This window comes from Petromyzon marinus, chromosome 10 (assembly GCF_048934315.1).
Source record: "Petromyzon marinus isolate PM22_M1 ecotype Great Lakes invasive population chromosome 10, UKy_Petmar_22M1.pri1.0, whole genome shotgun sequence".
Taxonomy (NCBI): domain Eukaryota; kingdom Metazoa; phylum Chordata; class Hyperoartia; order Petromyzontiformes; family Petromyzontidae; genus Petromyzon; species Petromyzon marinus.
Genome location: NC_133676.1, coordinates 17326122 through 17347480, shown reverse-complemented (window position 1 = coordinate 17347480; position 21359 = coordinate 17326122). Strand labels below are relative to the sequence as shown.

General features: G+C 47.3%; 1 protein-coding gene across 2 annotated transcripts in view; it reads left to right on the top strand.

Annotated features, from left to right (window-relative positions):
* The first annotated feature begins 7738 nt into the window (after positions 1–7738).
* LOC116940816 (KAT8 regulatory NSL complex subunit 1-like) overlaps positions 7739–21359 on the top strand; it is a 47305-nt gene continuing 33684 nt past the window's right edge. For both annotated transcript variants that reach the window (XM_032951040.2, XM_032951039.2), the window contains exon 1: positions 7739–9081. In XM_032951040.2, coding sequence (XP_032806931.2) covers positions 8486–9081 — 596 coding nt within the window. In that variant the 5' untranslated portion in view covers positions 7739–8485. The remainder of the gene's footprint in view (positions 9082–21359) is intronic.

Sequence of the window (21359 nt, the reverse complement as noted above, 5' to 3'; positions counted from 1 at the left end):
GCTGCCGAAATCCTAGGTTTGAATCCGGGCAAGGGTCTTGTAACCAAATGGGATCTCCGAGTTGACAAAGTACTATAGCGCAAAGCTTGAAGTCGGCACCGCTGAGATTCCGAGTGCAAATCTGGGCAAGCACCCACAATTAAACCGGCTTCCCGCCTGTAGCGAGTTGAAGGTCTCACCAGCACGCTGACTAACGACTGCATCGAAAGCATCATTCAAATACGATTTTCACGAGATCCTCCACGTAAGAGTACTGGACACTGATTCTGTTGCCATGCAACAATCACTCTTCGCAGGGCATACACGGACAGGGTTGCCACCTCGTGCACATAGGAGACCTCGCGGAGTTGATTCGAGAGTAGTTCCATTACAGCATCTTCGGGAGGCAATTCACTGACACCATGCGATTGTCACTGCTGACAGAGTTCCAAACGGAAATGATTTATCTCATGACATAAAAGGCACAATTTTATTTAGAGAAAAATAAATACCAAAACGTATGCCTATTTTAAACAGGCGCTTATGTATAGTAAGTTGATGGTCCAGCACAGTCAGTAATGGTCGCTCAACAGCGAATATAAATGTTGTTACTGTGTGCGTGTTTGCGGTTGTGAATGTATCGCTATCGGATGTGTTTTGGGTTGTACCCATGTTTTGGGACATCACGCAGTCCCACTCCAACATCGCATGGCGATACATGTGGTGTTTCGTGCGAAACAAGTTCTACCACCTTGAGGGAATAAACTGTATATGTTGCAGATGATCGATGGGCACAAACCACTCAATATCGGCCATTAAAGAGCTCGACTATGGTTGGTTAAGAGAAGCCGATTGCATTGACTACATTAAAAATGACTAGAACTAGTTCTGTGGTGTCCGCTTCTGTGGCCATGTTCTAACGTTATACCGTGCTCCTATGGCTGGGGGAGATCCAGGATGATGCTTGTTTGCCGAGTGACAAAGTTTTGAAAGGACAGCCAAAGACCTAATTGGTGATAAAATCACAGTGACACATAACCACCTCTACCACTCAATGTCACGTTGTGAGTACATGCACACTCAATAAACTTTGAGTGTGCATCTGAAAGTATGCTGTCCTCTATTTAACTTTGTTTTTTTTTAGTAGATGATGCATCTCAGCCTTTAGTGAGGGTATATAACATCACTCGTTTTTATTTGCATGCTGTGATGAAGGTGTCACTGGTTATGTAAGCTTCTACGAGATTAACAGTGGATCTATTTTAGGAGGTGTGGAGCGTTGGTTCTCAAACGCATTTACCAGTGCCTATTCAAATGTGAATTAAGCGTTCTAATAATGCAGGAATGTTATCATGAGTAATCCTGAAATAATTATCTGTGGTAAAGTGTTAGGACGAGTCTAACAAGCTAATTTAGAGCTATGCAAATCCTCAATACACCAAAATTAAATCCCCACAATTGCATTAGTTTTGTACTCACGACACTGACATGAGACGAGGTAGGGATTTGGAACCCTCCTCACAAATCAGGAGAACACTGGGAGCTACTGAACAGACTGCGGAAGTGAGATTTCATGAAACTGCTTCTGAAATCCTTTCACGTGACATTCATATCCCCGTGCTGCAGGGGCCACTCTCAACACTGCATTGGAAGAGGCATCAGGGCTGACCACTCCTGTAGCGTAGGCAGTCCGGCAAGCAGTTAATTGATCGATGGTTCCACATTTGGTGTTCTGTGTCGTGTCATCTGCCATTTGACACGGCCACTGTTGAGATGTGTAGGGTACAGCAGACATAGCTCAGACAGAATAACACTGGTAATACTTTAATTCTGAGGATTATTGGGACTCCGTGATTGTGAATCAGACTGTGCCAATCTTCCCTTGAGCCTGATTCTGCTCGTCTCATATATCCGTTTGCGTTTCGAGTGCGTTTTCTTGTATGTATTCAAGTTGTTAGGGATAGTTTCACATGTGCTATACTTCTCCTTGAGCCCGTGAAACATTTGTAACGAATCCCTTTGTCGTTGAGGCCAATCTGGTGCTGTTGATGGACACAACGAGCGGCGTGCGCATTCAAGTCGCACTCCGCGCAGGCTCCTTGCACCGGGTTCGATTTTGCATTAAAACGGAGCCACAAGTGACGTGGCCTTAGACTGAGGATGCACGCAGCAGCAGCAACGCGCTAAGCGTGTGCGGTGGTTTTCGTGGTGACGCTTTCCATTTGCAATAATAACGGGATTCGTGTGGTGGCCGTGCGATAGGAGGAATGTAAACAACAACACATGGCAAGGTTCAGTCGGCCCCGCAAATTGCTCGCTGTCGCCACTGCTGGCGAAAGGGCCTCCACAGGAGGCCGCTAGAGAGAGTCCCTTTATCCGGCATCCTTTTCTGTTCAGGGAATTTCGTGTTACGCCTTTCGTGTGTGTGAAATTAAAAAAAAAACATCCTGGCATCTTCTCACGTTCGGCTGACACCGGCGGAATATTCAGACGTATAGATTGGAAGAATGTGCTCTCTCTGCGATTTTGTGTTTTTTTTTTTAAAGAGCACTCATACGAGGAGGGGCAGGGCGTGGCCTTTCGTTCACTCGAGACGCACAGAAAATAGTAATTCGTCTCACGAGAAGCGATATTCTCATTCTTATTTTTAGCAGCTTGTGTGCCCCTCAGGATTGGAGCCATTCCCTTAGTATTCACGTCGCAAATATGCCTCCATTTCAGCTGCTCGACGACGATGTGAAACTCGCAGTCATTCTGCTCGTTATCATGAACGGGCTTATTTCCGATCTAACCGATTCCATCACGCACTTCGGCCATTAGCGTGCATTCTTTTTTTTGTATAGGAAACAATTAGTCACCCAACACATCGATTGTTCCGAACGGCAGTGTGAAATAAAAAAAATATTCCTGAGAACAATACGTCACGAGCACTCGTGTGTTGTGATCGCTTTGTTTGTTGCAAGTTGCTGCGCGAAGTTCTGGAAATGAGCGTGTCACCAGTTTGTCCTACTGTGACGTGTTACACGTGGCACACGTGTGCACGTGGTGATGGGCGCCATGTAGCCTGTCGGGGCCACCGCGAGAGAGCGTGTTAGCAGATGCTCCTGCCACATGCGCAGCACGGTAAATAATGCACGATGTTTGGTGATACTGCGTTGGCAGCGGTGTCCTCCATTATGCGCTATGAAACGTCACCAATTATATTTTTTTATTGGCAAATGTGTCGAGTTTTTATTTTTGGAAATAAAAGAATACTGAGAAATCACAACATCCTGTGCATCAAGTATTATCAATGAGCTCCATGTTTACACAGGAAAGCCTGATCGGCACTAGAGTCCTGCTTGGAAACATTTGACCGATGATTTTGAGTCCTTTGTTTGTGTATTTAGTTTAACATTTGAAGGCTACTTATTGCTTACGTGGCCCTTTTAGGAAACCGGCGATTGCCTCTTTGCGATCGCCCGAGTATACCTGCCCACCATGTATGTGCCGCTTATGTCCGCGTGTATTGATGTATTAATGATCGTGAACCTAAAAGGCCTGTCGTGCCCCCTCTTTGATGCACTTCCGATCAGCACGATTGGCTACGTAAGAAGTTCAACATACATGCGATGCATAAGGTTTTTTTTCTGGGTTAGATCGCGAAAATATAAATGTGTCGTTAAACCCGCCACCACGTTTCGCTGTAATGACCAGCGACACTTCGTACTCGAATGGTAAATGTTGTGGGTTTACTCTCGGAAACACCGGTGTCCTGAAGTAGTAACTAATTGACACGTTTTGTTTACGTGACATAAACTTTACTAATTGGCTGTATCGGGTCGTGGCGGGTTTAACGACACATTTATATTTTCGCGATCTAACCCAAAGAAGACTTTTATTATGGATATTTGTCGCGAAAGCCGACAACTACTACGTGTTACACGGACACATACGATGCACTGTGAGACATGCTTCACATCGCCTTCCCGTTACCCAAACCTCCCCCGAGTATTTCCCAAATCTCCACCATGCAGCGAAGCCAAGCCGGGCGAGCCTGGCCGAGTCCCGGGCCATAGGCCCGTGGGACTGTGAGATCTCTCTCTCCACGGACCACGATCATCACGGTCCCAACCATCCTGCCAGCTCACAGCTCCAGCGCTGTCCTCTGTCAGAATGCTCTCTTGGTGTTAATGGTTCGATGCCGTGACGTCTTGAAATCCACCGTTCGCCGGTTCGATTCGAGCCCTCTCGTGCGGGTGCGAGGCTGCCAAGTGACATTCTCTCTTATGGCACCAATTTGATGACAATTTGTTATGAAAACCAATCATACTGTAAATCATGAGAAGGAACTACGCGTTATTTACATGTCATTGTCTTAACTGCCCTCTTCATCGTCTTGCTGATGAAGCTTTCAACACGTGGAGCGTAACGTCGGACATTATGCTGAACAACACCCGGTACGATCTGAACGCACATCGGGAGAGCGATGCATGCATTGTATCCTTATTTTTCGTAGTCGTATTGCACTTGTTTAGCCAGGAAAGGCTCACTGAGTCTCAATAATATTCTTCAGGAGGGTCCTGCCAAATTTTCACAGTCAGGAGTGATGCTGCTGCTTTTAATCCCATTTGAGTAATTTTCAGGTATTCGTTCTAAGTTTTGGGATATTTGACATAACAGTTACGTTGTATTTGTTTTTATTTAGCTATGGGAGGAAACCAGAGAACCCAGAGGGAACCCATGCAGAATAGAGGAAGGACAAACTTCACACACAAAGGCGTCTGAGTCAGGGATCGAACCCAGAAACTTCTTGCTACGAGCCACTGTGCTGCCTTTATGTTGCCTACAGTGCACTGTAATTACAAATCATTGTCACCGCTGCCCTTGTTCATCTCTTCGCAAGCGTTGCCACTACCATTCATGGTATTTTCTTTAAGAGGCGAACGTCTGGTACGCAGGAGCTCGGGAGTCTGATCCCGACCCTAAGGCCTGCTGCTGTATATTTGGAGTTTGCGTGTCTCTCTCCCCGTGGTAGCGTGGATTCTTTCTCCGGGTCCTCCGGGTTTTCCCACCACATTTAGAAACGTGCGCTTAGATTATTTCGATTATTTTGCTGCTCTAAATTTACACTTGATAAGCTACTTTGTTGAGCTATCATTTGTGTCCAAGTCGCTTCTGAAAAATAAGTTAATAGCGCAGTGGGCTTTACCCGGTAAGATACAAATAGCTTGGTTTTATTTGTATATATTTTTAAAGCGTCTTGTTTACCTTTCCTATACTTTTCACTCTTATCGCGTGTTTGTATTGTTTAATGTAACCTTCTGACCCGCCCCTACTGAATACGTGTGAAAGAGAGCTTTATAGCTAATCGGATTCCTCCTGCAGTATAAATAAATAAACATTTCCGACTCTGAGATGTGAACGCGGACGCCCCCTGGTGGTGCGGGCGCACGGTGCCTCCTCGGCCGCAAGGATGGCAATCTTGTTATTCGTCTGCGGGGTATGGCAGCGACGATGCCTTAATGAGATAAATGCAAATGTCAGGGTCTGCTGTCCACGACGAGAGGGCTTCAGGAGAAAGTTCGGTTAGTCTTGCTGTTATTACTCATCTGTTGAAGGAGCCCAGACTCCGGTTAGTTTAATATGTAAGGTCAAAAGTTTGGGTTGCACTGCCGCTGTCGCACTGCAGCTTGTCTGTGTGTATGTATATGGGTATCTGTGTGTCCCTGTGCGTTTCTACGTATCTCTTAATATATCTGTGTGTCTCTGTGGTTGTGCTATATGGTTCGTAGCTTTGGTTGCGTGGCCAGTGTCTTCAAGGAGCAATGAGGTGTGAGATGTTTGGCCGGTTTTGCCGAGTCAACATTCAAATGCGGCTGCGGTGTGGATCTCGGGCTCAGCACGGCGTGCGGTTTGCATCCATCGCTGAGAATCAGTCGACATTATCCCACCTATGAGCTCCAAATGTTGATGCTAATGAGACCCTGGTGTTTCGCACATTCATTATCCTTGGGTTCTCTCGGCAATGTCAACGTGTAACTGACAGCGCAGCAGCAGCCTGTCACTCCCTGCTGTGCTCAGTATGCAGAGGCGACATCCCTGGAATTCTGAGCTCTGCCCTTGAGAATCAAGTCAGCTGCGGTTCCAATTTCTCCAACACCTCCGATTAGCACGGTTGGCCACGTACGATGTGGAATCTATATAGACGCGTATTCAATTTGTTTACGTGGAGGTACAGATATGTGACGACGTATTGTACGCTTATTCATTGAGGGCTATAACGAGGTGACATCATCGTTCCTACACCTCGGCGATTGTCATCACGGTCCCGATTCGAATCAAGAATCAACGTTGACCACGCGGTGAATGGCAGCGCCTCTCGTAGCTGTATGCGTGAAGTGAGCACACGGCAGGACTGGGTAGAGGAATCGAGATGCATTCTGCGCGCTACGCGCTGGATTACCGATGCCAGTACTTGCTGTGAGCCAGAAAAAGTCGATACGGTATTCGTCAATTGATCGAATCATTCTTCCACCCCTTGAGACTTGGGGCGGTGACAGGGCCGCTCGTTGCAGAAGTCTGTGGTGTGATTCCAGCCGCCGCCCTGGTTAATACTGTGGTGGGTATTTGCCATACAAATACGGGCCACGGTGGACATTAAAGATCTCGTGATGTCAATGGCAAGAGCACGCCATCGTGGTGTGTGCCAGCGTCATGGAACACATTTGCCAAATTGAAAAAAATATAAATGTACTCCGTTGGGACCTACGTACTGTATGTTGTTGTTTGACTTGCTGGGATTTTTTGCACACAGCGTTGGTGTACGGTGCTTTTTTTGCTGTGGTTTTCACACCTGATGATGATTGCTTGTGTTGCAGTCGAAACGTCGTGAGAATGTAATTGTTTTATATTTGTATTATTTTATTGTTTCCCTTATACGTGACTTTACCGAAAGAAACAAGAATATGAATCCCTGCAGTCACGAAAGCTTTTAATCAGAATATTTTGCGGTTTATTTTCATGGATTTTCTGTTTGCACAGTCACATAGTCACTTTAAGATGTTTTTCTTCTTCGTGTTTTTGTTTGTTTGTTGTGGTTGCACCCGATTCAAGAGCCGAATGGCTCACAGGGCTATACCAAAATAAACTGAAAAACTTAAATGTTGAACTTCTTTCGCACCGTACATAAAAAAGCCCCTCGTGCGAAAACTTGGCACAGGACCCTCCTGCAAAAGACTCTTGAAGACTCCGGCCTCGCTGGGTAAACACGCCAAGCACATGCACACACACGGAAGACGCCTGGGTATCCCCGCACTGAAAGAGCTTTACCTGTGACGCTGCTGGGTTGGTAAGTGGTGCAGTGGCACAATCAACAAAGACTCGACACAATCGTCAACAACACTGCCTTCAAACGACGTTGTGGGGCAGTGGTTGCGTCTTTATAGACCGAATGGCCATTGCCCGAAACGTCGTCAAAAACGCTGACGAACGCCTTGACACCGACAACACGTGCTGGGCGGGGTGGGGGGCGCGGCGCGGGGAGGGGGCGGGGCGTGGGGAGGGGCGTGGGGAGGGGCGGGGCGTGGGGAGGGGGGTGGAGACGTTGGGGGAGGTGGCGTGCGAAAGGGGCGCGGCTCGTAACGTAACGTGTGGGGGAGGGTTGGGGGATGGGGTGGGGCTCGTGACGTAACGCGTAGGGATGGGGGAGGGGTGTGTGAAAGGCTGGGGGGTGGGAGCGGGGCGCTCTCGCGCGGTGGGCTCGCTGCTGCCGCTGCTCTCGCGAGAGTTGGCGGCGCGGCTCTCGCTATCTTTGTTCGCGGCGCTCGAGCGGGAGGAGGAGGAGGAGCGGCAGGAGGCGGCGCGGCTCGGGCTGTGAGCGGCGGTGGCGGCGCTCACGGAGTAAAAAAAACCACCCGCCCGCACGGTGTTTTTTTTTACTCCGTGCGACAATGCGAGCGGGGCGGCCGTGTGGCCCACGGGCAGGCGCGGGGCCGCTCTCACGGCGTTCTCACGCCGCCTAAACACCCCACCCCCAGCACCCCCCCCCCGTTGCGTGCCGGGCTACAGCTGCCGCTGCTGCCGCCTCCCCGGGTGGAGGTGGCTGCTCGACCGCTGCGTGTGGCTGGCGGAGCGGCTGCGTGGGTGTTGGGGCGGGCGGGTTGTTGTTGCCTGCTTGTATCGTCGTCTGACCGGGTAAGGTGCCCGCTTACGCGCGCGGGTAGGTGGGTCGCTGGCTTGACGACAGCGGCGGCGGCGGCGCGCGCGATTGCCCAACGGCGTTGTCAGTGCCTGCCGAGTGTGCGTGGGCTGCTCGTGTGGCTGTGTGAAGCTGACGATGCGACCGGGCGTCCTTCGGAATCGACGACGGTAGCAAGGTTTCGTCGCGCGCAAGAGGAGCGGCATCGGCAGCAGTGGCCCCCGGCCCCGCCGGGGGGGGGGCCTCCCCGCCGTGGCCTCGCACCGTGGCCGCGCCGTGCCGGCCTCCACGGCCGGGGAGCCGCCCCGCAGGGCCCCGGGTTGCCCCATGGCCGCCTCCCGGGCCGTGCTGCAATCGGTGCAGAGACTCGTGGCTCTGGAGCAGCGAGCCCGGCGGCTCGCCCAGCGCCTGCGCCTCGCCCAGGCGGAGGCGACCGAGAGCCACGCGCGGCAGCAGCTGCGCGACCTCCTGGCCGAGCAGCAGCAGCCGCCGCTGCCTCCATCTCCATCACCGCCTCCTCCTCCTCCTGTACAATCGCAGCAGCAGCAGCGGCAGCGGCCGCCCCGTGCCGTCGACGCGGCCGGGAGGCCCCCGCGGGGTGTCGTCGAGGAGCTGGGCCGTGTGCCCAGGAGCCTGGCGGCCGCGCTGAGGCACGTCGAGAGAGCTCTGGACTCTGACGCCACGGAGAGCAGCTCGGGTGGCGACACGGATACTGAGGAGGTGGACGACGACCACGTTAGAGACGCCTACTGCGGCGACGACGCCGACCACCACCACCAGGGTAGCCGCAGCGGCGGCGGCGGCGCCTGGGTTGGCGATCCCGGCGCGGGGGCGTGGATGGGCCGGGTCCATCACCACCAACACCACCACCACGATCAACAACAACAGCAGCAGCAGCACCTCGAGCATCCTCGCTCGGCCTTGTGAGTAGCCGTGTCTCTTGTGCGTCACCATTTGTGTGCATGCGTGTGTGTGAGAGAGAATGTGTCTCTGTGTGTGAGTGTCTCTGTGGCTGTCACAGGAGCTTGTCTCTTTGTGTCAATGTGTGTGGCTGTGTGACGGTGTCTCCTGTGCATGTCCCGGTGTGTCAGTGTGTGTCTGTGTGACAGTGTCTCTGTCCATGCCCCCATATGTCTGTCTCTGCGACACCGTATCGCCTTGACGGTTGACCGTCTGCTCGGGAAACTAACTGCAGTGCATTATTGTATTATTGATTGAATCCCATTGTTGCTCGGAGCTTAAACCCTCCGCATGTGGTGGACCTTTATGGGACCTGTTGACCAGCGTGCCCCTGGATGGGATCGGGCCAGAGTTTGTATCGCAAGAAGCATTCCCAAAGACTTGAAACGAGCGATGGGCATGCCTAGCTAGGTCTTTGAAGCCCATTCTGTTGAGGATTCCTCGGACGTGCCGCAAATATGGCAAGATTTAATTGAAACATACCAGCCATAGAACCCCCCAAAATAACACCCTGGTATTGGAACTCTTTGGACAGGGCATGCTTTCCATAAGCGTATCCCCTATCTGTCGCTCCTGTCACTGGTTAATATGCAGTAGTTGACAGCCACTGGCATGTTAATCGCATGCTAGTAGTAGTGTGTGGAGTGTCAGGACCCCCCCCCACACACACACTGCTACTTATTTCGTGTGTCTTCGTTGCCTCCTTGTTGGCGGACTGGTTCACAGTGGGCGTGGGGACTTGGCCCAGTGCGACTGCACAATGCGATACTGTGATCCCATGTTTATCTGATGTGTGTGTGTGCATGAGGCCATACACCACTCATTAAAACCATTTAGCTTTTTAAAACACACGTGTAGTTGTTGCCCACTGATTTAACCTGGGTGTCAAGTCTTTGAAAAAATGAATTGTATGCACATACCACAAGCTTTTTGTGTGCTTGGGAGGAGAGACACCAGATGTGATGACTACTGTTTGGATTTAAATTTACGGTGTATTCATTTCAGCAGCAAGGGGCCGATGAGCTGTTTATTTCATATGTTACACGGTACAGATGTTAGTTGTGTTCGTAAATAATTTGTGTCGGTGTGTTCAGTGACAGTCACTGTACATTGCTGTGTGCCACGTGTGTGCGTCTGTGACAGTGTTTCTGTGACTGTGTGTACGTTAACACGTATATGTTTATTCTGTTTAACCAGGTGAGTATGTTGACACCCATTGTGTTTGTTGTGCTGCTGGAGTTATGTTTTGTTGCTACCAAAACAGTTGGTGGAGTACAAAGTGCAGACCTCCCCGTGGGCTTACAATTGGTCATCTGCACCCCAGAGGCTGAATGAGCATACGCAATGTTGCAGGTTTTTTAGCCAGGCCTTGTCATTGTGGGTTTGGACAGATTTAGGTGCTGTGACAGGACACCACCGGGGCTTTAAGATGGATGCAAGAGGGGGTAGGATGTGTGGAGTAAGCAGAAGGCTTTGTACGTGTGGGTAGTAATGTGTATAGTAGAGGAGGTTTTGAGAATGAGATCAATATCTTTGTGTTGGCTTGGGGTGGTTTTTTTTTACGTGCTATATAAAACACTTGAAATGAGGAGAGAAGTCAACGATGGTTGAACTAGGACCGGTTGTTTTAGGCAGGGTAAATCCATGTTATACAATTCGCGTGAGAAAGTTGGATTTTAACAAAATAACTAATCGTCTGGCTTACGAATGCAGATGCACGCAGAGAATGCGAGGCATTTCATATCAGGATCGGATAAGTTTAGAGTGTATTGTGGCAAGAGGGGGAGGAGTTGTGCATGTACGAGGAAGAGAGGAGGATTGGGATGGGTGGGGCAGTGTACAGGCTGGAGGGCACATGGCTGAGGTGGTCATTGGGCTGCCACCAAAGGGAAGACCTTAAAAGCCCGACACGAAAGCTTGATGATCAAAGAAAAGACGTTTGAGGTCGGATGTTGACTGCGATAGTTGCAGATTATAGCAAATGGGAGGAAGTGTTGGTGCATTTTGGTGACACCAGTGACGTGGCTATGATGACCCGATGACCTTGATGTTTGTGTATTATTGCATAAAACCCCCCATAAATGAATGTTTTCCGTTCGGCATGCTTGTCGATGTTAGAGGTTGAAGTCGCGAATATGTTATAAATATAGTCACTTTAATGGACATTCACACCACATGTGTACAAATTACACAGTTCGTGGGAGCTCACGGGGAAATTAGATTTCCGAGTATATATTTTTTATTAAAGGTAGCTCACGGTTGTAGAGAAACACGCGGTGATTGTTTTTCCTCTAAAACGTCTCCAAACATCCATGTTGGAGCACTCGACTCGCCGCACCTCCGAGGTCTTGCATCTGAGTGCTTGGGGGGGGGGGCACAGAGGTCCTTATGTTGTCGAGTGTCAAACTCAGAAGTGACTCGCTGATCAAAGGAACAATGGGAGGAGCGTAACTCCTTTGACCACCCTAAGCCAGTGGGGTAAATTCCACATTCCCATGGTGAGGGCGAGTTGGTTTATTGAATGGCCACTGTTGAATTACCACAACATGACACCTATTTTATCGACCCCAGACTGATGGTGGACTTGGTTTACCGCTGACTGGAGTTGGAATGCACAACATTTCAAAGAGCACAGTGCCACCCATGCGCCCAGACCAGATGTACCACTTTTCGTTACCACCTGAGGTGACGTCACATTTGTTCCACTTTCTTGGTGTGCCAGTTAATTGTGATAATCTGAAATGAATGGGTTATAACGTAATTAATTCGTATTCGTCAAATACATAATAATGTATATTTTTAAAAGTAATTTGTTTACCTTTCCTATACTTTTCACCCCTGTTATTTTTTATTGTTTGTTGTAACGTTTAAACCTGTCCCCTACTGGACATATGTGAAAAAAATGCTTTATAGCTCATCGGATTCCTCCAATATAAAACAAAAAATATTTAGACGATTCTGAAATGAAGTATATTTACTCCCCGAAAGTAGTTCTGAGTTAATAGTCCAGCCAATGGGACGAATAATCGTGGCTGGTTTGAACCGCATAGTGGCAGCACACTCGTGTGAGGTCCTGGACTCAAGCTTTGAGTTCTGGGTGTTTCCCTTTATCTCAATGGAAACTGTTCCAGCACCTTCTGAGCAGAAAGAGAGCACTGCCACATTTGTGATTGCACAACACCACGCGGTTGCATAATAAGCAGCACATGTTATTGTGTGGTGTCGTTATTCCGTTGAAAAAAGTCTCCAATTAAAAAAAAACTGTTCAAAACGTAATTCTAGACGTTATTTGTAAGGTTGTAATGCAATATTTTTTGAGCTGTGTGTTTTAAATGTGTATGCCCATAGTGTTTGATGTTGTGAGTGCTTGTTGTAAACAGGGCCCTATGGGCAGGGCAGGTCGTGGAGCTCAGAGCTGACTGTGATGGAGGCTGCCGTGTCCTGTGAAGGACAGTCTGCTGTTTCAGTACTCCGTTTCATGACCCTTGTTGATACACGCCGCTTTAATGGAGACCACTTTGCATAAAAAAATATACCTTTAGTGATGATTGGACAAGCTGCAGGAAGTGTTAAAGCGTCCTTTTAATTGTCATAGTGAACATGAATTGACGCGTATTTTCCACGTCAAGTGGTGTGTATTTATCTATTTGATAATAACCATTCTCCGTCGATTAAAAGTTGTTGTGTACAGTATTTCCCCATCTCTAGTGGGAGTGTTACGGTGGGAGAGCATTGCACCGTTTTGGTACTTTCACCTCTCGTGCTCTGTACTTTGTACTTGGAACTTCGCTTGGTGCCTGCCAGAGAGCACGCGGGGGGGGGGGGGGGGAAGGGTGTTTTTGCACATGATTGGCTTGGTGGGTCAATACAACTTGATGTGTACGTAATCCTCACCATTCTTGGTCAAGGAGCAATTGAGAAATAGTAGGTGCAGTGTTTGCTGACAGTTTGCCATAACTGGCGCGACTGCTGATTGAGAAGTTTATTTCCACTTATTTTATTTCCACTGCTGCCAGTCTTCTTACCACAGGTACTGGGTTCCACGTGACCTGTTCTGGAGCAATGGGGCCTCATGACAATTTAAGAACAAATTCTGTATAAAATCCTGCGCCATAACTACTGTGTTTTGGCAGTTCATTGCTATTGCCCTATGATAGTCATGGTGCGTTAAGAGGTGATGTTCCATAAATACTATTTGCTTGTTTTTGTGGTATACATTTCTGTTGAGCCGTGTGTCCATTGTGTGATCTTTGCTTGATCAGACTACCCCATGGGGTATCCTTACCTCGCTTCAAAGTATATTCACATTGCTATGCGGATTTTCATTTTCAGTTCCAAATGTGTTACAACACTCATGATAATCAGCCCATGCAGCTTTTTCCTGTGTTTTCATTATGCTGGCATGTGGCCGAAGTTTGAGTTCCAGTTCTGTATTGAATAGATCGTCTGTGGAGGAGTTTCATATTTTGCAAGTGTTCTTGTTTAATTTCGTTGGTTTGTGCTTCTGAGGATGGGTGATGCTGGTAAAATGATGGTCTTGTGTGAAATGTGAATTTGAATTCCGTCCACATCATAGTGAGTCCTCCCACCATGTTTCTGTGTAAGCCTTTTTCCGCCCCACACTGTTCGCACCTGCTGAGCTAGTATGTGGGTGTTACTATACCACTGTATGTTTAGCATTCCTTGAAAAAAAATCACAAGTCGCTCTGTTCATTTGGCATATTTCTGACAAACATGCAAGTTATTGTTATTGCACTTAATGAATCAATAAAATAATAACGCTGTACAAAGGATGGCTTCAACACAGTCATAGCCTTTTACTCCTGGCAATGGGATTCCTCTGGGCCATGTGAATGTCGTTTTGCATTGATAACTATTTGCACTGGATGCAGCACACAACAACACCCATGTCTGTGCAGTGATAATTGGCTGCGCCTTCACTCCATACCTCGGCAATGCATTTGCATTCGTGGTTATCTTCTAAATATCCACAATGCACTTTGGTGTCCCCTTGCCATTGGTAAGGCTTTTTAAACAATGGGTTATTTTTGGTAGATTCATGGTAACCTCTGATGAAGATGCAATAACACACCAGGATAGAATAACAAATCGTCAACGTGTACTTCATAGGGGTACGAACCTCGTGCATGCTCCAGTTACCTTGGAAGGAGAGACTGGGGCCTGCTAGGCTTTCAAGAACCTTATAGTCCTGAGGTGGCTGGGTTGCTCAGAGACTGAGATGATGCCTGGTCATTGAGCCGGCACCCTTGAATAAATGGGTTCTCAAGTGTGTAGCAAGGTTATTCCATTATCGCTGACACCAGTGAACACGAGAAAATACGTGATACGCAAGATCAAAAGTCCCTTATAGCGGATGGTGTAATGTGAGTGAATGTTTTTTTAATTGCAAAACTTTGTAACTACTGAACTATTAAGCTTTGTTATTTGTGCTTAGCTTGGTTGTACAGTCTCTTGAGAGTATGTTCAAGCTGGAAACGATGAAAGCCTCTCATCCTAATATGGGATGTGGTGGTGGGGGGTAAAAATGTTAATAGAATACCCTGCAGTTGTTAGCCCCTGTGGTGTCACGTGTGTTGGTAGGATATTTCCATTGGTGGACTGATGGCCGTGGTAGAGTTAGAAAACAAAGATCTGAAATTAATTCACAAAACACTTCTGCCAGCGTTTAAGCTGGTGTGTTCGAAGGAAGAGCCTAATCCGTTATGATTTAAAGTTAAGTCCTTATTCAGCTAAGTGTAGTCACTGCAAAAGGAATATGTTTAAAACGAGTTGAATATAAAACAAAAATTACATGCATGTGAAAATGTTTCAGTCTCTTATTGGGGTTGCGAAATATATCACAGTGTGTGTCACTGACCCATTTACAAAAGCTTGGGAGCATTCCAAAAGACACTTATCACCCTATTCTCTAGATTGTAAGACGCTCTGCAAATTAAGATGCTCCACAAACTTGCGCCTGGTGTCAATTTGGCCACACACCTCTACGGGGTTATAGGACGCACACCCAACTTTTGCTTTAAAATACGTAATGAAAAAGTATGAAGATCACCCACGATATGCGATGTAGTTATAGGGTAACACGTGGAATTGCAGCCAGAATGATGACAGGCAGGCGGTCAGCTGATTGTGCTTCTGGAGGGGCTGGGCACGCGGCTGCCCCCAGCGAATAGCTCTGGATTGTAGCTTCCACATTTTTTGACCTTTATCAGCCTTGCCCTCCCTCCGGTGGCACTTACAACAGCTACTGTCAAAGTATAATAAATGTATTAACGTGAAAAATGGGGCATACGCGAATATATTAATCGGACCGTTTGTGCGTGACGGATGATGTTAATAGGTGAAGCATTTACCTTTTAGGACAATAATGGACTGACATTCAAATTTCATGGCATTATTCATTTGTTGTGTGCTATGAAGTTTAGTAGGAACATGCAATGAAGAAGAGTCATTGCCCAAAACGTCACCTAATGTATGCTTTACTGTTCGGGCAATGTTATTGATGAATGTGTTGTTTGTGGTTGTGCACCATCGCCAATGCAGTATCACCGAACAATGTGTCTCATTGTTAGTGGTTGGCATATGAGTATCTGGACATTGCAGATTCAGTTGGTGTTTCTTCATTTTTCCGCGTGAGAAAAGATTTAACCACTGTGGTAGTATGGTATTGAGTACGGCTACAGAAATCACATCCCAATGGCATCTGACTCCGATCTATGTTAATCAGATTAAATTTGCCGGGTCTCTAAATACATTCTGATTGGCTGAGCAGGATCAAATGTTAGCCGTTACAGTTATACATTTACACTACATTATATAGCCTAATTAAACACCAATAAGGGTTTTTTTTCTTTTTACATTTTAAGCCAAACAAAATTTCAGTATAGTCAACTGATTACAATTGTAGTCATATTTTAATAAGTGAATTCCATTTTTTGCGGATCCATTGAATTCACTGTTCTTGCTACCTGTGCACATCCTCACAAATTCAGAGATCAATTGAGTGAAATACAGATGATAAATAAACAGTTTGATGGCTAATTTAGGTGCTCGTCAGCATAACACGAGGTAAATGTGTGATGAAGTACAATAAGATATAAACCCCCAAAACAGGTTAGTCTCCAATGAGATAATGGTATGGATGACATTGCCTACTTTAGATAGATTAAAGACAGTTCACTGTCCTGATCCTTCCAGTGTTTGAGATAAGGTGGAACAATGATTTCTCCTCCATAATGTGTTGTGGCGCTATTTGCGGAGCATCCTTTGTGTGCTGTGGGTGGACTGGCGGTGGTGTATATTCTTATCGCAGGACTTGACCACCGGTGACCTGAATTCAATTTGCCGGAACAGTGAAAACTAGTGGCAGATGATATCTGTGAACCCTTCCTGGATTCCCCCCCTCACCTCCCTTGACCAGCATGGTGAAGTATGGACACAGTGTGGGAAGGCCTTCATTAAGCAATGGCTTGACAAAGAGCAGTATACGAATAACTTGTATTATTATTGAAGTGCTTAAACGGAGACTGTCTCTTCCCCCATACCTGAGCGACCGGCCATGTGATGACTCTCTCCTCCCTCCTCTAATATTCGTTCATGACGGACACGGACTGCATACTTCCTGTATTGCTATCGGATTCTCACGAGACCGGGGCGTTTACAGAGTGTGGTCGCCTTCATGGGAGCGGGCCTTGGCGGCTCCTCGCCCCACCGCCTACAGAGAGCCATGGCGTGTGACGGCTCGTTTACTCACTCTGTTGATACCAATTACTTGTCGTAATCACGAGCCTGAAGGGCATAGCTGTGAATGCTCGAATCTATGGGGCCTTTGGCTGAATGTACAGGAGAGGGAAATTAAGGATAAATAATTAGTGAAATATTTAAACTTGAATAAAACCCCACTCAAGAGGGATCTTAGTTTCCACTGTGGTGCATTTGGAAGCTGTGAAAAAATAAGACTAGGTTTTATCCTTTCTGGCACTAAAATAGGTGTTCAGATGTTCAAACACCAAATATAAACCTTGTCCAAGGAATCAAGTTCGCATTAACTATATGTACTTGTAGTGAACATGCAAACAAGACATGCCCTGATAAATATAATATATGGCATTGTCTTTGAAACTGATTGGTCTACACCAGAGAGGGCCTTCTTTAGGGTCTAGTCTCACCAGTGTCCGACCAGACAACGTCAAAAGGCGAACAGTACCAAGACAATGCCACTCTCAGGGCATTTATAGCTTGGGGTGAGCAGCTACAAAATGAGGACTTTTTTTCGTATTTAGTTGCTGAGTGGATGACATGATACAATATAAACAACATATAGCAATGGAGATTAATACATTCTTACCAGCACGATTCATGTATTGTTAGTGTAATAAATACATTTTAATCGATGCATCATTGCATCCCTAATATTTAAACCGAACAAAGTCAGCTGGAATGTATTGTGTTCATTGGAATTAGTGAGTATTGGCAAAACTGAAGTGGTTGTATGATTCTTGGGGTTCAATGGAAACGTCAAAAAGACTTTGTGCCAAAATCAGGCACAAATTGGGACTCCTCGGTTTCATTGCTCGCTTCCAAGACTAAAGGAGCCGAATTTCGACGGCCCGTGAAGCAGTGTCACGACTTCGGCAGAGTGCGCACCATTCCGCTCCGATTGCTGCCTGACATTATTTTCCATGTTGTGGTGCTTCAACCATTTATGGCGCTTAATTTTATATATTTTTTCAGATATTTCTCTTTTTTTTGCGACGTTTGATTTGGGAGTTTTAAGATGTGTTTTTACAATAAAGTGATGAAACTTGATTTGTAAAAGTGCCTGGTGCTTCTAATAACAGTCAGTGTTGAGGCTTTGTGTCAGTGTTGAGGCTTTGTGTCAGTGTTGAGGCTTTGTGTCAGTGTTGAGGCTGTGTGTCAGTGTTGAGGCTGTGTCAGTGTTGAGACTGTGTGTCAGTGTTGAGGCTATGTGTCAGTGTTGAGGCTGTGTCAGTGTTGAGGCTATGGGTCCATGTAGAGGCTGTGTGTCAGTGTTGAGGCTGTGTGTCAGTGTTGAGGCTGTGTGTCAGTGTTGAGGCTGTGGGTCAGTGTTGAGGCTGTGGGTCAGTGTTGAGGCTGTGTGTCAGTGTTGAGGCTGTGTGTCAGTGTTGAGGCTGTGGGTCAGTGTTGAGGATGTGTGTCAGTGTTGAGACTGTGGGTCCATGTAGAGGCTGTGGTTCAGTGTTGAGGCTGTGTCAGTGTTGAGGCTATGTGTCAGTGTTGAGACTGTCAGTGTTGAGGCTGTGGGTCAGTGTTGAGGCTGTGTCTCAGTGTTGAGGCTGTGGGTCAGTGTTGAGGCTGTGTGTCAGTGTTGAGGCTGTGTCAGTGTTGAGGCTATGGGTCCATGTAGAGGCTGTGTGTCAGTGTTGAGGCTGTGTCTCAGTGTTGAGGCTGTGTCTCAGTGTTGAGGCTGTGGGTCAGTGTTGAGGCTGTGTCTCAGTGTTGAGGCTGTGGGTCAGTGTTGAGGCTGTGTGTCAGTGTTTAGACTGTCAGTGTTGAGGCTGTGGGTCCATGTAGAGGCTGTGGTTCAGTGTTGAGGCTGTGTCAGTGTTGAGGCTATGTGTCAGTGTAGAGGCTGTGTGTCAGTGTTGAGGCTGTGTGTCAGTGTTGAGGCTGTGGGTCAGTGTTGAGGCTGTGTCAGTGTTGAGGCTGTGTCAGTGTTGAGGCTGTGGGCCAGTGTAGAGGCTATGTGTCAGTGTTGAGACTGTCAGTGTTGAGGCTGTGGGTCAGTGTTGAGGCTGTGTGTCAGTGTTGAGGCTGCGTCAGTGTTGAGGCTGTGTGTCAGTGTTGAGACTGTCAGTGTTGAGGCTGTGTCTCAGTGTTGAGGCTGTGGGTCAGTGTTGAGGCTGTGTCTCAGTGTTGAGGCTGTGGGTCAGTGTTGAGGCTGTGTGTCAGTGTTTAGACTGTCAGTGTTGAGGCTGTGGGTCCATGTAGAGGCTGTGTGTCAGTGTTGAGGCTGTGTCTCAGTGTTGAGGCTGTGGGTCAGTGTTGAGGCTGTGTGTCAGTGTTTAGACTGTCAGTGTTGAGGCTGTGTCAGTGTAGAGGCTGTGGGTCAGTGTTGAGGCTGTGGGTCAGTGTTGAGGCTGTGGGTCAGTGTTGAGGCTGTGTGTCAGTGTTGAGGCTGTGTCAGTGTTGAGGCTGTGTCAGTGTTGAGGCTGTGTGTCAGTGTAGAGGCTGTGTGTCAGCGTTGAGGTTGTGTGTCAGTGTTGAGGCTGTGTGTCAGTGTTGAGGCTGTGTGTCAGTGTTGAGGCTGTGGGTCAGTGTTGAGGCTGTGGGTCCATGTAGAGGCTGTGTGTCAGTGTTGAGGCTGTGTGGGTCAGTGTTGAGACTGGGTCAGTGTTGAGGCCCTGAGTTCGTGATGCGGCTGTGGTTCAGTGTAGAGACTGTGGGTCAGTGTTAGAGGCTGTTGGTCAGTGTTGAGACTGTGGGTCAGTGTTGAGACTGGGTGAGTGTTGAGGCTGTGTGGGTCAGTGTTGAGACTGTGGGTTAGTGTTAGAGGCTGTGGGTCAGTGTTGAGACTGGGTCAGTGTTGAGGCCCTGAATTCGTGTTGCGGCTGTGGTTCAGTCTTGAGACTGTGGGTCAGTGTTAGAGGCTGTGGGTCAGTGTTGAGACTGTGGGTCAGTGTTGAGGCCCTGAGGTCGTGTTGCGGCTGTGGGTATTGAGCTGCTATAAATATCTCTGGGCAGTGGCTTCAGTCGTAGCAAGTAGAGCTCAATGATGTCATCAGCATCATGTACGTACGTGTATGTTGAACTTAATTCCCACCGTACGTAGCCAACCATGCTAATCGGAGGAGCAGGGGAAGGACAGCAAACTAAACACAAAAATCAGTTTTAAAGAAATAAGTTTCCAATCTAGATCTAAGTGGATAGCTCCAGTGGCTTCCTAATATCGGAAGGAAGATCATTGCAGACAGCCGCAGAAGCGCATCGGAAAGCACTGCACGATGGTGTGGGTGTCTTTGTCTGCGTGTGTAGGTGTCTGGGTGTGGGTGTGTGTGGCGATGTGTGGCTTGTCAGTGGTTTCCTGCCTTCAAAACGCAGACTCTTTGGGCCTATTTTCAAAAAGGTCTGAGTGATCGACCACAATAAAGCTGGTGATTACAATGTTTAGTCTGAATTCACTCGTAGCGACGACTATGTAGTATGATCATATATATGAAGAGTAGCTATTACTCGATTACTATTGATAAGCACGGTTGGCTATGTACGGTGTGAAAGAAGTTCAACATACATACACGTACAGCAGTTATTAGGCAAGTGCTGACGCAATACAATAGATACTTTTTTTTAAATTTTGGTGCGTGTTTCGGATTGTGCATGTAAGAATGCATTGCAGTATTTACATTTGATACAATTTCTATGCTCATGTTATGTTTTTTTTTCTAATTGTACAAACAATAAAAATGAGAAACACTACAAAAGAGGTGGAATACAATCACAGCTGTAGTTTGCGATTGTTTTTTGGGAATGTCTTAGGAAGTGAACCATTATGTACGTGCCTGGTAGTCATGTCGCAGTCGAGTCACTGTAGGCCGCTACTACAGATTGACAACACTTGTTTCTCCTTAATACCCATCTCAAACTGGTGTTACACTGCTTGGGTAGAAAATAAATATTCACAGCCCTTTCTTAATGCACTGCTGGATGATGGCTTCCCGACACTTGATTGGTCATGGAGGTTAATTGACCATCATTCACCACGCTGGCAAAAGGGCCCAAGACCGGTTTAGGGCCATGGTGGCAAAATGTTAACTCCGTCACTTGGTATACAGGAGGTCGTGGGTTCCAGCTCGACCCTGATGCCTGTTTATTTAGAGTTTGCATGTCTCTCTCCCTGTGGCCGTGCCGATTTTTATCCGGGTCCTCCGGTTCTTCTCTCCAAATTTAGAAACGTGCATTTAGAGGATTTGGCTGGTATCCCTCATCACTCACGTTAACTGTGGCCAGGAATACAACTCAGATGACTGGGTTTCTATCTCAATCTGCTCATCACTGCACCACCACTCTACCTTGCATAGGTTTGTATGTACAACATAAGGGTTGTTGGGAATTTATTGAAGTATCGTGCTTTGTAATTTGACGATACAACATTAATGTGTTGTATTTGACCAAAGAGAGGGCTTTATAAAAACCCAGTTGCATTCCGGGTAAATATTTCGTCACAATGCTATGTAGTGCCGGT